At 42.6% G+C, this 17,305-nt stretch overlaps 1 protein-coding gene across 3 annotated transcripts in view; it reads right to left on the minus strand.

Moving 5' to 3' along the window:
* Positions 1 to 17,305, minus strand: part of IGF2BP3 (insulin like growth factor 2 mRNA binding protein 3) — a 145,332-nt gene that overhangs the window by 14,012 nt on the left and 114,015 nt on the right. For 2 of the 3 annotated variants that reach the window (XM_068972832.1, XM_068972831.1), the window contains exons 6-10: positions 10,158 to 10,439; positions 6,348 to 6,482; positions 4,943 to 5,065; positions 2,611 to 2,746; positions 850 to 975 (exon numbers count right to left, since the gene is read on the minus strand). In XM_068972832.1, coding sequence (XP_068828933.1) covers positions 850 to 975; positions 2,611 to 2,746; positions 4,943 to 5,065; positions 6,348 to 6,482; positions 10,158 to 10,439 — 802 coding nt within the window. The remainder of the gene's footprint in view (positions 1 to 849; positions 976 to 2,610; positions 2,747 to 4,942; positions 5,066 to 6,347; positions 6,483 to 10,157; positions 10,440 to 17,305) is intronic. The other variant, XM_068972833.1, reaches the window with a different exon arrangement.

Here is a 17,305-nt window from a genome sequence, read left to right on the forward strand (position 1 = left end):
TCGCAACTTTATGTCATAAGAGAGTCAAACAGGAAGAAAGAGACAGAAAAACAAATTCAAGAAGGAAGCTCCTAGAATGTTAATTTTATTTCACATGGTTGTCTTCAATTATTATTGATAATGCAACTGAGTGCATTGATTATCAATTATCCAAAGATTATCAATCTTTCCAAAAAAATTCTTGTATACGGTGTCTGCTAGGCTGCATTTATTTTCATACTATCACTGGCCTCCTATTTCTAACCTCACCTCAGGGAAAATGCTACTCTTAAAAAGCAAATACAAAAATTACAATTTCTTAACACAATTATTTCCTAATGACACACCTGTTTACAAAACAAATAAAAGCTGTTTAATGTCTGCACACAAACACACATACACAGCAGATCTGTGGGCAAGACTATCTGAGCTCACCACTTAATAAAGTACAACATTCAAAATGGAAAACGTATCTAGTCTTTACTGACCTTTCAGGTGACGTTCAGGATGAAGGAACCTTATTCAAAATCCTCTCCTTTACATTTGAAAATAAGAAACCTCTTTCCCCCTCCCCAGAGTCTCAAATTTTTCTTTTGATATCTGAAAACATATGCTGAAAACCCTGCCACCCAAGAACTTCAAAAGAAATAACTCATGTATGTCTACAAAGAGAAGAAGGTCCTAGTGACGAGAAGTGGAAAGCCTGTACCAGATCCAAACTGACAAGTAGTCATACAGGGGTCAGGTTTTGCCTTAAGACTTTCCCCAATTAGCATTTAATGTCACACCACTTGAGGGCAACAAAGTCTGACCGTGTCCCTTGATGTCACCCCCTTCAACCATAAGGAAAGGCAAGGCACACTGTCTTACCTCAAACTGTGGGTAAGGAGGAGTCATAGCTGATGGGGGCCCTGAGGTGGGAGGTGGCATCCCAGATGTGGGTGGGAACAGACCCAAGGCGTTCAGATTTAATCCAGGAATTAGATGTGCCTGAAGCTGCAATGGTTAAAAAAAAAAAAAAAAAAAGTCCCTTCATTTTACAATTACAACATCAAGTACAAGTAAGCATTTTTATGTGATAATATCCAGATTGTGACCTCTTGTCAAGTAAAGAAAAAAATCATTTTGTGAGTTAAATTTTAAAACAAAGCAGATGTTCCATGTGACTGTACTTTGGGTTACAGGTTATGTCTGCACATAATTCTTGCTATTTTAAACTCCATGTGCTGTCTGCCTCCTCTCTGATCTGAAGGCACACTAGGTTTCTCCAAGCAGGGAACACAGCCTTCCTTGCCTTTAGGAGCAGCTCTCGGTACTCAGACATCCATGTTATCTGTATGCTCTGGGCACGCAGTAGAGAGACTGAGTATCTTGCATGACTTGAAGAAGCAAGCAAACAAGTTATGTTCATTAAAAAGAACAGATAACAAATATTAAGAGATCTTTACTCCATGAAAAAAATTTGGTGGTCATGAGTCTATAGATCAAAACAAAATCAAGCCCTTTGGGAATCAGGTTCCATCCTCCTGTCCCTTCAAATAAACCTATCTTTGGAATGGATCCAGGAGCCAGAAATGGATTTGGTTTTGGTTTCATTTGCCAAGGGTTGAGAAAATAAGGTGGAGACTGCAGAGTTCAGACTGGAGCATCCTCAAGCTTGTTTTTACAAGGCATGTGTGGGTTGGGATTCACTCCTAAGTGACCCTGAAACATCTGGATGAGCAGTGATCATGTGAAGGTACGGAGGCAGTCATGTGGGGGTAAAATGGTTAGCATTTAAGGCGTTTCTCCCAACGGCAGTGTCATTTTTACACTTTCCCTTCTTTCAGGTGTAACGTTTCAGATGGCAGGCCCAACAGGAACTTTTTTTTTTTCAATCATTTACTTGAAAATTCAAGATGGACTTTTGAAATGCTACATTTTCTATACCATTCCATCCATCATGGCATGGCAGCAATGCACTTTAATTACCTTACCTGCACACAGATTTGTTTTGTCATTTGAAATTATTTTATTGTCAAGGTTTACAAGTAACTAGGTTTTAAATTTCTCTCCATAAAAGTAGCTTTTTATATATGCACTGTATCTATTATAATCCTAATAAGCACGCAATGTAGGCAGGAGCCCCATTTTACAGATGAGGAAACTGGTGCTCCGAGAGACCAAGTAAGTTGTTCATGAGAATAAAGCTACAGCTAATAAATGGTTGAGCTAAGAGTCACACCAGTTCACACACTCCTAAAGCCCCCATTCCTATAAATCTCCCTCAAATTCACACTGTATGGAAGAGATTAGCCTTTTTTAGGGAGGTATTAGGGGGAGACTGGTGGGCTGCCATCTATGGGGTCGCACAGAGTTGGACAAAACTGAAGTGATTTAGCAGCAGCAGCAGCCTTACGTCACAGGTAAGGAAGCTAAGGCGCAAAGTTAGCTAAAATCACAAAAGATGGCCAAGCCTGAGGTCCAAGTCTGTGTCTGCCCAACTATCCCAGGGCACTCACCCCGGTGCTCAGAGTCAATCAGAAACCACATCTAACAATGATGCCATTAACGAAATCAATGGTAAGGCAATTGAAAACATCTTTGAACTGTTCATCAAAACAAAGACATTTCCTTCATAAGAAAACTAACATTCATGGAAGCAATATCGTTTTCATAAGACTCCCTGATTTTCTTCATTATCTCTTCCTCAGCTTTGGCACATGTTTCCACGTTGCCTTTCACCGTAATGGTGCGCTCCGGATTGTACAGTGTCAGCTCCTGCAATCTGCAGATTGAAACAGAGAGGCAAGAAAAAGACTGGAAATTATAGGAGGGAGACAGTTAATAATAGTTCAGCCACAGATGGCAATTCAAACCCAACTGTGGAGGCTGGCAATGTGTAAAAGTAGGTGGTTAGACATCATGAAAAATGAGTAAGCCCCAAAAGTTGTGAACACAAGAATTGTAAAGCTGCAGAATAGAAAATACCACCCCTCCCACCTTCTCAATAAATATCTCTGTGTACGCAGTTCAATTAAGCCCATGTTTTAAACAAATTATACTTCTTGACCACTTAAGGTAAGCTTTTTTCACAACTGAACAGTAAAGAAAATGATCCAGAGGAACCTATAGTTTTAGTGGAACCCAAGAGCCAGATGAATATAACCTTAATAAGTGCACTTCTAGTCTGCACTGACCAATCTGGGGTGTAACTGGCCTTGTCATGCAACTGCATTTTTTGGGTCACCAAGCAAGGGATAAGCAAGAAAATATCCCAAAATGGCACCCAGAAGTCATATGTCTAAGCTTATTTTTGTTGTTAATTTTAGAATTTAGATTGACATAGGCTTGAGGAAATAATACAAATCAATCCATTTTGATGGAATTTTAAAAATAGTCCCTCGATGACCATTTAGACAACTAAAAAGCTAAGATGTAACAGCAATATTCAGAAACTCTCTGCTTGTCTCAGCTCCTGCAGAAGCGTCAAAATCCATTCAGATGACACTAAGACCATCTAAGTCTCAGCCATTCAACAGCCTTGAAGGGAAACCCATGGGAGGTACTTACCGTGGAATCAAGACTCCGGAAATGGATGGAAAGGATACGGAATATTGGGACAGTTTCCTTTCATATTCTTAGGGTTAAAGCTCTCATTTTCACTACTAGAAAAGTGTCTCAAGCTAAACGTGAGCCAGATGAATGGGATGTTATTCCTTAACTTCTTCCCATACTTGTTAAAATATAAACCATACAATGTTGTAAAGTAATTAGCCTCCAATTAAAATAAATAAATTCATATTTAAAAAAAAAAATCTACACAATGAAGATGTTTCATCTCAGACCCCGTAAACAAGTGTACGTCTCCTCCTCAGGCTCAACCCACTCTCCCCTGAAAAGCATTTTCTATTACAGCTTTTAAAACAGCTGCTTCCAGAATAGCCTTTATGATATATTTTTTCTCCTCTTAATGCCTTCCCCTTTTTGAGCATAAAATTCAAGACAGGGTAGGATCATTTGTGCTTTTCACTGTTCGGCGGTTTTTTCTTCCCCACTAAGCGGGACTCTCCCACTCCGTTTCCACCCCCACTTCTATGAAAACTCCCTGCTCCATGAACATACTGCCCCAGTCTTTCTCTACTATTCTTCATTAGTTTGTCAGTCTCTTTCCCCGCAACTTTTTAGGGTGCCCTGAAGGAAATAAAAGTCACCCTCAGAAGGGAAAGGCCTTTCCACGTAAGTTCAGAGCATTCATGGACTGTATGCATGGGGACCAGCCTCCAGATCCCCACTCCCCAGTGACCGACCTCCCACACTGACTGAAGCTGACTTGTGTCAACAACAGTAGAAAAAATGGTCAAGAGAGTGACTTCTGAGACGATGTTACATAAGACACAGCTGCTTCTGTCCTGCTGTCTCAGGTTGTTCACTATGAGGGAAGAGAGCTGCTATGACTTGAAGACGCCCCCGCACAGCCCTGTGGAGGAGCTGAGGTGAGGAGCTGAGGCCACATTCTAAGAGCAGCCATCAAGCTTGGCGGCAACATCAAGAGACCCCCAAAGCAGGACCACCCAGTCATGCTGTGCTCCTGAATGCCTGCTCCACAGAAACCAGGTGAGCAAGAAATGTTTACCCTTGTCTTTAGTGGCCAATGTTGGGATAATCTGTTATACAGCGATGGATAATACGCAGGGTTTTACATTCCGGCTTTCAGAGCAGATGCCAGAAAACCCCAGCAAGACTTCAGTAGGAAATACGCACGTCGAGTATTAGCGTATCCTGCCTTTGTAGTGGGAACAGAGAACGCTTTCACCGTGGGTGACAGACAGCAGGCAGGAGAGAATGGGTGTGAGAAGTGAAGTATAAGCAGGGTGGGACAGGCCAGCTCCAAGAGTTGTAATCCGCTTAATATATAACCTATAGCTCAGAAATGGTATTTTTGAAAGTTTTCTAATTCAAAAGAAAGCAAGGCAGCACTTACGGAGATATTGTGATTTTAGTGTCAGTGTCCTGCTCAATTTTTTTAAGATTCCGTCCTTCCTTACCAATGAGACGTCCTACAAAATTATTATGGGCTAAAATCTTCAAAGGAATCTCTTCTGTGCTGTAAAGAAAAATAAAACAAAATAAAAAGGCCATCAAGTCAGAGTAAGTATACCTATTCTAGGGTAAAAGGACAATATTCATTCATTAAACATTGACTTCCTGCCTACCGTAGGGAAGCATTCTGCCAGGTACACTGTAAAGCTTGCTGACCGTTAGCCCACATTCTAGCAATGCATGAAGAGAGGGGGATGAAAAAACACTGACAAGTATTTGGATAGGAGTTAATTTTTAAAAGTTTTCTTTTATTCATCTTAGGGAATGTCTTCCAATAATGGATTCTAGTTAGCTCTTTAAAAACACCTTACTCAAACTCATATTCTGAAACCCCCAATACCAGAATACCACATACAACACGAAACAGGATGATTTTAGAATAATGTTTAAATACCCCCCTGGAGATAAAATGCATGATTTATAGAGGGAAACAGAAGAAACTCAACAGGGTTACACTTTGGAGGGAAGAGTATAAGAGTGAGAGAAGGGGCTTTCACTTTGCACCTTTCTGACTTTCCAAGTCATGGACATAGATAGCAGTGTGTTAACATGTCATTGGGGTCATCTAAGTGGTGGGCTTTTTCTTCACTTTTCTCTATATTAAAAAGGAATTTTAATCTTATAATAAAGCAAAACATAACACCTTCTAATTAAAATATGTGTAATGTACTTCAAAGGTCCCTCCAAATTAAACGCTGGTCGTTAGGCCCCCAGGCTAGGACCAGCGTCTTACTCTGGACCCTCCTCTCAGCACACCACCATGCTAGATGCTACAGGCAGCAGAGAACCCAGCCTCGGCTCAAGGCTCCCATGCACAAGAGATTTAGAGTTTCAACTGGAAACACCTAAATCAACAGCCAGCTTCCCACGGCACAAGAGGCACTTCCCAGCTCTGTTCTCCCCGCTCCTGCAGGGTGGGCTGGCAGACACAGGCTGAGCTCCAACAAGCTCCAAGTATAGGAGTGAGGGTTTGGGGTCCCCGCTTTGGGTAAATCCTAGGGATGCTTCTTGGCCCTTAGGTGAGCTTCCTATGACCTCAACTGCCTTCTTTTTACAGCTGGACTTTTCCCATTAACACCACTCACAACATAGCCAAACATGAATGAAAACAAGTGTTTAAAAGACTTATGCTCTATAACCACCAACACAACAGTGCCAACCCTCTGTCCTCTTCAGGACAGCATTTCCCTTTGTTTGCTGGCAATTCCCAAAAATTATGTCAAAGAATCCCAAAAGTAAGGCCGGATAAATATCAACCTCCCCACCAGTTAATCCTCTTTACTCACAATTTTATATCTTGAGCTTCTTTATGCATAATCTCCAGAATAGACTTACAAGCTGCAGAGGTGCCCTCAGGGGTAGAGAGGATAGTAATTGACTTCTCGGCGGCACCTGCATTCTCCTTCCGATGGACATCAATTCTTGGGGTGGGGACAAGGGGAGAGGGAAACAAGTGCTGTAAGCATGTATTCACAACGCTCTGTCAGCACCACCTATAAAGTCACAGCACTTCTGGGCAAAGAGTGGGTGACTCACTTTCCTCAAGAGCAAGTCTTGATAAGCTGTCACCATGGACGGGGCCAATGTTAATTCCAAGAATATTCCCCTCTCTCTGCTCATGCAGGGGCATGAGCAGCTGCACGTACTTAATTTCCTTTTAAGTGCCACAGGTCAAACATCTCATACCCAAGAGTCTGGGTTCAAACAAAAGGCTTTCTTCCACTCAAAACACAAGGGAGCCTGGAACACAAGCCAAGAGGACTGGAGCTGGGATCCTGCAAGTCGGGGCTACTGACTCCACTGACACAGCGTGGCCACCGTCCGTCACAGGTGGCGCTTTCACTCCCCGGTTTCCTCTTGCCAGGTTCTTTCTCCACGTTTCCTCCCCGATCAGGGCAAAGTCTACAACAAACAGGGATAGGAGTGGAACCCAAAGAAAGGGTGGCGGTTCTATATCCAAAAAGGCAAATGGCCACTAAACACGCCATGATCTTCAGTCTCACTGGTCCTTAAAACAAGGTGTCATTCTCTTCCAGACCTGCACAGATGTAATGCAGATGGGTATCTGGGACACGCACATCTCTGGCGTGGTGCAGAGTACAGAACAATCCGCTGAACTGCTTATTATCTTTTGACCCAAGAATTCTACTTCTCGTAATATCTCCTACAGATGTAGTCTCACACGTGGGCTAAGAGTGGCGTTTCTCACCCTCCAGCAGTACTGGCATTTCAGGTCAGACTAGTCCTTTGGTGCGGAAGCCAGTCTGTGTGTTGCAGGGTGCTGCACATCTCTGGCCTCTGCCCTATAGACACCGGTAGCACCCCGCCCCCATCCAAGTGTGACAACCAAAACTGTCTCCCAACACTGACAGATGTCTGCTGGGGAAAACGTCACCATGGGGTGAAACCACTGGTGCAGGCGTGTTCACCGCTACACTATGTGTAGTAGAAAAAAAACTGAACCATCTTGGAAATACCAATCAGGAAGAGATGGTTAAATAACATATCCATATTATAGAGCTGTTCATCAATGTGGTAAAATTACAGGTGCCAACAAAGGAAAAGGTCCTTGATCTTCCAGGAAAAAACAACACACTACATACCATGATATGAATCCCCTTTTAAAGCTACATGTGTTAGTAGACACGAGGAACAAGTCTTATAAAGACATATTCCCAACTCAGTGGTCACCTTAGGGGTTAGACGGAGATTAACTCTTTTATTTTAATGTACATACTTGTACACTTTGAATTAAATACAAAAACAAGTCTTCTGTTTAAAAAGTACAAGAAAGAAAATCAACTATCAAAAAAAGTGTGTTCAGGGAAAATTATTTTAAGTTCCTCTGGCCACTCAAACACTAGATGGAAAGGCTATGTAACTTGAGGTCATGAGAATGACCACTACATTTTGCCAATAAAATCAAGGCTTGGATTTCATTTTCCAAAATGCCTAACTGAAAACCCAAGATTTATCTCAGAATTAAAACCTATAGCTAAAAATAACGCATGTACACCCGTGGTGGATTCATGTCAATGTATGGCAAAACCAATACAGTATTGTAAAGTAAAATAAAGTAAAAAAAAAAAAGGGGGGGGTCGCAAAGTAGAAGTGAAACAAATAAGTAATGTCTAGAAATAACCAATAAAAAAGAGTATCTTATATAACAGCTCTGATCTCAGGAACCACTATCCATTCACTGGTTTCCACCTCCGATCACTCTAAGTATTGCTTCTCTTCTAGTAGGTGACGTGCTTACCTCCCTCCTGGTTTATTTCCACCTGCTCACTGTGCTAAGGATTACTAAACTCTGATCCTCTGAGAGTAAGGAATGTTGCTTTACAGATTGGGGCAGCCCTGTGAGGCTATTCCAGAAGCAGAGGATCTGATAATGACTAGTTTCAATGGCAAGAGTTAATTAAATCTGTTGGCAGAGCTGAAAGTGAATCATCGAACACAACTATGGCTTCCCTTCCCTCTCCATCCTCCATCTTCCTGCTTAACTAAAACAAACAGTTTCATTTAAATCACAGAAGCTCTTTCCTCTGACAAGGAAATGAGCAGCTTTAAAAGGAACAACTTTCATCTGCCATGTGATGAGGAAGGGAAACGACTGAATAATTAGTTTCTGCAGGTAACGGGGAATCAATGCAAGAGAGACGCTCTTGATTAAAGAGAAGCTTGTGTATTAAAATGAGGCAAATCTGAGATGGAAACTGACTGGGCTATGGTTCAGGTATCGTCCCTACCCTCTGACATTATGAAGTCAAGGCCAGCGACTTTGCACAAAGGCAGCCAGCACTCTGCATCTCCCCCACTCCCAAGTGTGGGAAGGCAGGGCCAGGCGCCACTCCTCCAGGGGGTGAGCGCATGACCACCACTAGACAAGGTTCATTTTGCTTCTACGTCAGAAATGGGCCCGCCACCTGAAGGCTGGCATGGTGCCTGTGGTCAACGTGGATAACCTCTTAAGCCTGTTGGAACAAACACAGCACCATAGTTGTACTTTCTGAAAAAGACTCTGCTTAACTCCTTGGACCACACAAAATAATTTTTCTCACTAAATTTAAAAAGCAAAATGATTCACAGCCATCTCTGTAGCTGGCCCAAGGCCATCCCCCTGCTCTTCTGTATAGAATGACTCAAGAGGTGTGTACACACTCCCTCTTCTCCCTAGCACATCCACAGTTCTTCAGGAAATATGGTGGCAACTGTCCCAGAGATGCGCCTGGTAGCAATTTACAGAACTAAGGGCAAGGATAGAGTTCATCATCAAGTTGCTTTAGGTCAAATTCTTCACATACAGCATCACAGGATGGTTACTAAAGCAAAACCACAAACATATAATCATTGGAGCTCCAAAACTGAGACAGTGCCTTAGATATACTTTAACAAACATACAATCACTGGAGCTCTAAAACTGAGACAGTGCCTTAGATATACTTTAACAGAATTAAACATAATTCACATGCAGTTATTTCACTCATCTGACAAAAGTGAGAGCCATCAACATGCCCAGTGCTGGGACTACAGTGATCAATAAAAACAAATAGCTCCTGCTTTCTACTCCTAAAAAGTTAGCTCCAGCATTTGATGGAGAATCTTCTAATTCCCAAAAACTGCAAATTAAAACTATCAAACAACATCCTAAAGGAAGAACCATTCTAACTACATGGCTTAAACACAGGATAACTACAGATCATAAACTGAATTATTCTTCACTGAAGTAAAGCAAGACTGAAAAACTCTTCTGTGTTGGACCCAGAAAATTACTTCTAAAAGCACAGAAGGCAGGTACCAGTGGAGGTCGGGGAGGAGTTGGGGGAGCAGAGAGCCACCTAGAGGTCAGGGCCTCCCCCATCAAGAGTATCATTTGTTTTCCATTCATGTGTGAAAATCTGAAGTTCTCTTTAAGATTAAGGTTCAGCCCCAGGTTTTAATAAAATGAATACTTAAGATATCAAATCACAAGGTTTTTCCAGATTCCCAAGTAGCATACAAGAAGGAATCATAACCATGTTCAGGAGGACATGAAGTAGCAAGCAACATACTGTTATGAAGATTCAAACACCCATCGCACCCCAGGAAATACTCACTTAGACTGGGTCTGTTTGGTGATATTCCGAATGGTGGCACCTTCTTTTCCTATAATGGCTCCAACGAACTGGGTGGGAACCAGCAGGCGCAGAGGCAAGTCGCACGGCTTCTGCTTGGACACTGACCCTGGAGACCCCTGCCTCGACGAGCCCCTCTGCCCAAACCCACGCCGGCCTCGGGGCTGCTGGGAGGGGCTCTGCTGGGCCGCCATCTCATCGGGGATGTACGCCACTCTCAGCGTGAAGTTCTCCAGCTGGAACCCATTCAGCTTGTCTAAAGCTCTGAAAGTCAACAAGGAGCAGGGGGTGGGAAGAGGAACCAGGCTGAGTAACAGCAATACCACCTCTTCCACTCAGGATCCCTGGCGCTAAAGCTCGTGAATAAAGCCACTGAACAGATAGCAAATCCAGAACACACCTAACACTCCCCACCCACATTCCCTTTGAAGGACACGTGGGGAAAACAGACAGGTTTCCAAGGGAACATATGAGCCATTTACCAGTAAAGTGAAAACACATTTTGTCAAACTCTTAATGGGGACTTCCCTGGCGGTCTACTGGTTAGGACTTGGTGCTCTCACTGCTGAGGTCTGGGTACAATCGGTGGGCAGGTAAGTAAGATCCCAGAAGACACACAGTGTGGCCAGAAAAACCCAAGCAAACAAAAAACACTTACTAAGCTATTCACCATGAAGTCAGTAACAGCCTGTGAGGACCCCTACAGAACAGGAGGAGGGGGCTCTCCTCTGGCTAGTCTTTCCAAATCAGGATAGAAAAGATGTTACAATACACACCTCCCTTGCTTTAACGTCTTAAGAACAAATATTAAAAACACTTTCAGAATCAAAGGACAAAAATCTCTGAGCCACTCACTGGAGGAAGTAGAACTTAAATCTCATGTTTTTTTTACCACTATAAAATCACTCAATACCTATTATGAGCCTGTTCTTGAGGAAAAAAAGCAATCCATGACCTTGTGGAATTTATGATCTGATTTGAGGCAGGGAGACAGGGGTGGTGATGAACCAAAGGAAACAATGAAAACTGTCTTCTCCCTACCGATCCATCCATCCATGCACCCATTCATCTCTTTCGAGAGGAGCTTTACTTTTACTTTTTTTTTTTTTTCCATTTTAGAGGCTTGTTATGAAAAAGTATGGAAATTAAAAGATGCTTGCTTGCTCCTTGGAAGAAAAGCTATGACCAACCTAAATAGCATATTAAAAAGTAGAGACATTACTCTGCCAATAAAGGTGCATCCAGTCAAAACTATGGTTTTTCCAGTGGTCATGTATGGATGTGAGAGACTATAAAGAAGGCTGAAGGCCGAAGAATTGATGCTTTTGAATTGTGGTGTTGGAGAAGACTCTTTGAGAGTCCTTTGGACAGCACAGAGATCAAACAAACCAGTCAATCCTAAAGGAAATCAATGCTGAATATTCATTGGAAGGACTGATGCTGAAGCTGAAACTCCAGTACTTTGGGCACCTAATGCGAAGAACTGACTCATCTGAAAAGATCTTGATGATGGGAAAGATTGGGGGCAGGAAGAGAAGGGGACAACAGAGGATGAGATGGTTGGATGACATCACCGACTCGATGGGCATGAGTCTGAGCAGGCTTCAGGAGTTGGTGATGGACAGGAAGGCTTGGTGTGCTGTAGTCCATGGGGATGCAAAGAGTTGGACACAACTGAGCGAGTGAACCAAACTATGGAAAAGTACTCAATCTTAGGCAAACATCTCAATGAATTTTCACAGTGAGCATGCATCTCCAGATTCAGAGCTAGGACACCCCAGTGTCCCAGAAACCCCGCCAGGACTGTCCCTTCCCTCGGCTCCTCACACCATAGAAAGATTCTGCCTGTTTACATTTCTATGTAAATACCCATGTCTGGCATCTTTAACTTATTGTTTATGAGATAAGTGTGTAAGATTCCTAAGTTTATAAGATACATTGGTGTGTTCTAGCTTACCTACATATTTTAAATGCGAAGAACTCAATAAAAGTTGGCAGAAGATACTGCCATATAGACATCACCCTAATAATACACACTCCCAGTGCACAACAGAATTAAAAAAAAAAAAAAAAGGCCTCATGCTTTCTCCAGGGTTACTCAGAATCTTTGCTCAGGTGGTATTCCAGTGGGCCCTGAGTTCAACCCAGGCAAGGAGAGAAAAACAGGCATAAAATGCTCTGTCTGGTTGCTCAGAGTGATCATTTGTGGTTCACATACTGCTTTATCTGGAGATTTTTCCATTTCAAAGGGAAAGAGAATAGGCCCAGCACCAAAAAGGGTAACAAAACCATGAAACCGCATGGCAGATGTAGAAAGCCAGACAAGACACACCAATGTTCTCAGGACTCAGAATTCTGCCCTTTTCGCACATCAGTGGCCTGTTCCATCACTGTCCTACAGGTCTATGCACACGAATTAACTCTTTAAAAGGTTCCAGTCATACAGACTAACAAAGTATCAAGAAATTTCTATCACTATTACCTCCAAGATCCTTCCTAGGGTAACTATTAACTGTGATAACTTTTGCAAATGGACCAGTTCTTTCCATCTGTCACACAGGTGTGTGAGTGTTCAGTGCCTTCTTAAAGTGTAGCTGAGATCATGATATACATGGTCTTGTGATTTGTTGTTTTTCCAAATACAATATATTTTGGGATATTTCCATGCGAGTTCTGTATCAGACATTCTTTTCCCATGTGTGTGTGAGTGCAACTGAATCACTTTGCTGTACAGCAGAAATTAACAAGACATTGTAAATCAACTATACTTCAATTTTTTAAAAAAAAAGTAGCTACAGATGGCATTCTTTTCATAAACTTCATAGGTGATAGCAGACACACAGAAAAACTTGTTTTACCAATGCCCTGATACAAGAACCTTCAGTTAACACATTTTTCCTACCTTCTTCCCTCTCCTTTTTTCCTAAAGAATATGTGGATTAAGGGCCCTTAAGTATTTTGGCTATTTCTAAAGGAAGACAACAGCTAGAAATTTTATTAACATCAATGATGTACATTTACTACAGAAAGTTTGGAATTACAGATGTTTCAACAAATTAGATAAAGCTTTTCAAAGCCCATGAGAAACCTATCCGTGAAGCTTCTTTCGAAGACAAGAGGAGAGCCCAATGCAATGAAGGGCTCAACTCGACCTGGTACATAAAAGGACAGTTCACAGTAACATCCTTCCCCACTCTACAACTGAGCACTTCAGAAGAGAGTAAGTGACTGTGCAATTAAGTCAGTAATGTTACTTTAAAAAAAGAAGTTGGGGGCTGGGGAGCCCTTCCCTGGTGGCTCAGAAAGTAAAGAATCAGCCTGCAATGCAGGAGATGTGGGTTCCATCCCTGGGTCATTAAGATCCCCTGGAGAAGGAAATGGCAACCCTCTCCAGTATTCTTGCCTGGAGAATTCCATGGACACAGGAGCTTGGCGGGCTACAGTCCATGTTACTGAAAAGTTAATTAGTTTCTTTCCTGATTAAGAGACATATACAGACAGACAGACAGAGGTCCTTCTCCATGGAAATAAATAGAGATAAACATGTAAGTCACCAGATGCTTCTGTGTATCCAAATACAGTCACGTGTGTTCCAAGAAACAACTCTCAACTTGGAATAAACTATAACTAAACTATAACTTCCCAACTTCACTGTACTGCTTTAAGAATATTTCTTTGAGAGCAAAAGAAAAGATGCTCTCCATTGGGAGGCCAGGCGGCACAGTGCTCCAGGACCCAGTGCCGTCTGGGCCCCAAAGACTCCAAACTCAGGTTGTTCCCATCAGAGAGCAAACAACATGCTCTGTGTATACCCCACTGTGAGCTGCCAGGGCTCCTGACCCCTCCCCACATGGCGCTCCACACCTGCACACAGCTGAAGGTACAGGAGTGAATAAACTGCCAGCAATAACTGTGTCACGACTGAAGACTGTACATTTTTGAATTTTAAGTCTACCACTATAACCTCTCTATGCTACATTATCTAGTGGTCTGCTGAGTTCAGGGGAAAACATTCTAGTATTTTCACCAACCTTACTGTACATGCAAGACACGTGATCAAAAACTGTCATCTAATTATTCAAAACATATGCATTCAGTTCAGCGGAACTCAAGGATGTTTATCCCACATGTGTATTACTCAGAATGCTGTTTCCCATCATTACTTGATTGCTCTGCTGTGATTCTGAGTCAATCAGAAGATGGTGAGTAGTAGTTTTTGTTTGCTTCGTTTTGGCTGCCCTGGGTTCAAAGCTGCGCCTCTTGCATTGGAAGTGCAGAGTCCCAACCACTGGACCACCAGGAAATTCCCACCCATGAGCAGTTCTGCTGGCTGATAGAAGGAAATGGCAGCCCACTCCAGTGTTCCTGCCTGGAGAATCCCAGGGACAGGGGAGCCTAGTGGGCTGCCGTCTATGGGGTCGCACAGAGTCAGACACAACTGAAGCGACTTAGCAGCAGCAGCAGCAGCAGCAGCAGCAGCACTTAATCGCATTGCTAAGTTTATTGGGGTAGATCACAGGGTAGGACTGAAAGGGTCTTGCAAGAAAGAATAAGTAGTTTATCTCAAGGATTAGACAGTTAGAAGAACAGAGTCTCAGAGAAGTTAAATGCATCCAATGGTACACACATACAGAGCTGAGTGGTGAAAGAGAGACTAGAATTCTAAACCAGCTTGAACAGTAAGTAGCCAAGGAACCTTGGAAAGGTCGTTTTGTGATTTGGCATTAGCCTCCTCACCTGAAAAACTATAACGACCAGATTTATGGTGTTTAGACTCTATAAATTCCATGTCTAAAATATTTTCCTTATTCCTAGATCTCACTGCTGGGTATCATGTAGGTCCTAACAAAATGAGGCTTAGCCATCATTGAAAAGTCACATCATTCCATTTTCTCCTTGTACCAAGAGTAAGAGGTTGAGACATACAATTCAGCAATAATAACCAAAAGCCTGATAACACAACTGCAGGGAGGCATCTTAAGGAAACAATGAAAGACTTCATTACCAAACTAGTTCTAATGGCAAAAAACTGCAAACAACCTAGATGCCCACCCAGAGGACTAGCTACATAGCCTGTGGTAGAGATGACATACCGGAGAGAGACTACTAATAGTATAAATACAGCTGACGGAAAGACAACCTGCACAATTCTACAGAATGATCTTTGGCATTTTAAAAGTTGTAATGATGACCTATGTGGGAAAAAAATCTAAAGACTGGATATATATATATGCATAACTGATTCCCTGGTAGCTACTTGGCTGTAGCTACCAGCTAGCTAGTAGCTGCTGCTAAGTCGCTTCAGTTGTGTCCGACTCTGTGCGACCCCATAGACGGCAGCCCACCAGGCTCCCCCGTCCCTGGGATTCTCTAGGCAAGAACACTGGAGTGGGTTGCCACTTCCTTCTCCAATGCACAAAAGTGAAAAGTGAAAGTGAAGTCGCTCAGTCGTGTCCGACTCTTCGCGACCCCATGGACTGCAGCCTACCAGGCTCCTCCATCCATGGGATTTTCCAGGCAAGAGTACTGGAGTGGGGTGCCATTGCCTCCTCCAAGCTAGTAGCTACCAGCTACTAACTCAGCTGGTAAAGAATCCACCTGCAATGTAGGAGACCCTGGTTCGATTCCTGGCTTGGGAAGATCCAGGGGAGAAGGAACAGGCTGCCCACTCCAGTATTCTTGGACTTCCCTGGTGGCTCAGCTGGTAAAGAAGACGCCTGCAGTGCAGGAGACCTGGGTTAGATCCCTGGGTTGGGGAGATTCCCTGGAGAAAGGAACGGCTACCCACTCCGATATTCTGGCCTGGAGCAGTCCATGGACTGTGCAGTCCACGCAGATGCAGAGTCAGACACGACCGAGAGACTCTCACTCACTCACTCGTAACTGACTGGCTCTGCTGTATAGCAGCAACTAACACAACATCATGAATCAACTACACTCCAATAAAAATTAATTGCAGATAATAAATAGTAAGTTGTAATGCATGAGACAAAGTCTACCGAACCTGATGTCAAATTTCGCACTGGTTATCTCTGAATGGCAAAAAAAGCAAAAAATTTCTTTATCTTACTACTTGATCTATTGTTCCTTTATTCTAGAAAAAAATCTTCCATTTGCATAATTTTCAAAGTTTAAGAGTCAACATTCTCCCCTTGGCCATCAGCCAAGTTGTTTCTAACCCTGCTGTGTGTACTTTATACATATCTTCAGGCTGATATAGAAAGATCTGCAACAGCAGCTTCAATATATAAACTCTATTTCTATTCCACAACAACAAAATACACACCAGAAATAAGAATCCCTGGACAACACAGGTCCTACTGTATAACACAGGGAACTATATTCAATGTCCTGGGATAAACCATAATGGAAAATACAAAAAAGAATGTGTTTGTGTGTGTATATAAACACACACACGTATATACGTGCTAAGTCGCTTCAGTCATGTCCAACTCTTTGTGACCCCGTGGACTGTAGCCCGCCAGGTTCCTCTGTCCATGTGATTTCCCAGGCAAGAATACTGGAGTGGGTTGCCATTCCCTTCTCCAGGGGATCTTCCAGGCCCAGGGATCAAACTCGCATCCCCTGCAGCTCCTGCATAGTAGGTGGATTCTTTATCACGGAGCCACTGCAGATAACTTAGTGCATTATATATAATACACACATACATATGCATGCATAACTGAATCACTTTGCTGTACAGAAGAAATTAACACAGCACTGTTAACTATAGTTCAGTTTTAAAAAATAAAACACCAAATTTATCTTTAGAAAAACCTTAGGATCATCGAAAAAGCAAGAGAGTTCCAGAAAAATATCTACTTCTGCTTAATTGACTGTGCCAAAGCCTTTGACTGTGTGGACCACAACAAACTGGAAAATTCTGAAAGAGATGGGAATACCAGACCACCTGACCTGCCTCTTGAGAAATCTGTATGCAGGTCAGGAAGCAAGTCAGAACTGGACATGGAACAACAGACTGGTTCCAAATAGGGAAAGGAGTACATCAAGGCAATACATTGTCACCCTGCTTATTTAATTTATATGCAGAGTACATCATGAGAAACGCTGGGCTGGAGGAAGCACAAGCTGGAATCAAGATTGCCGGGAGAAATATCAATAACCTCAGA

This window comes from Capricornis sumatraensis, chromosome 5, assembly GCF_032405125.1.
Source record: "Capricornis sumatraensis isolate serow.1 chromosome 5, serow.2, whole genome shotgun sequence".
Lineage (NCBI taxonomy): Eukaryota > Metazoa > Chordata > Mammalia > Artiodactyla > Bovidae > Capricornis > Capricornis sumatraensis.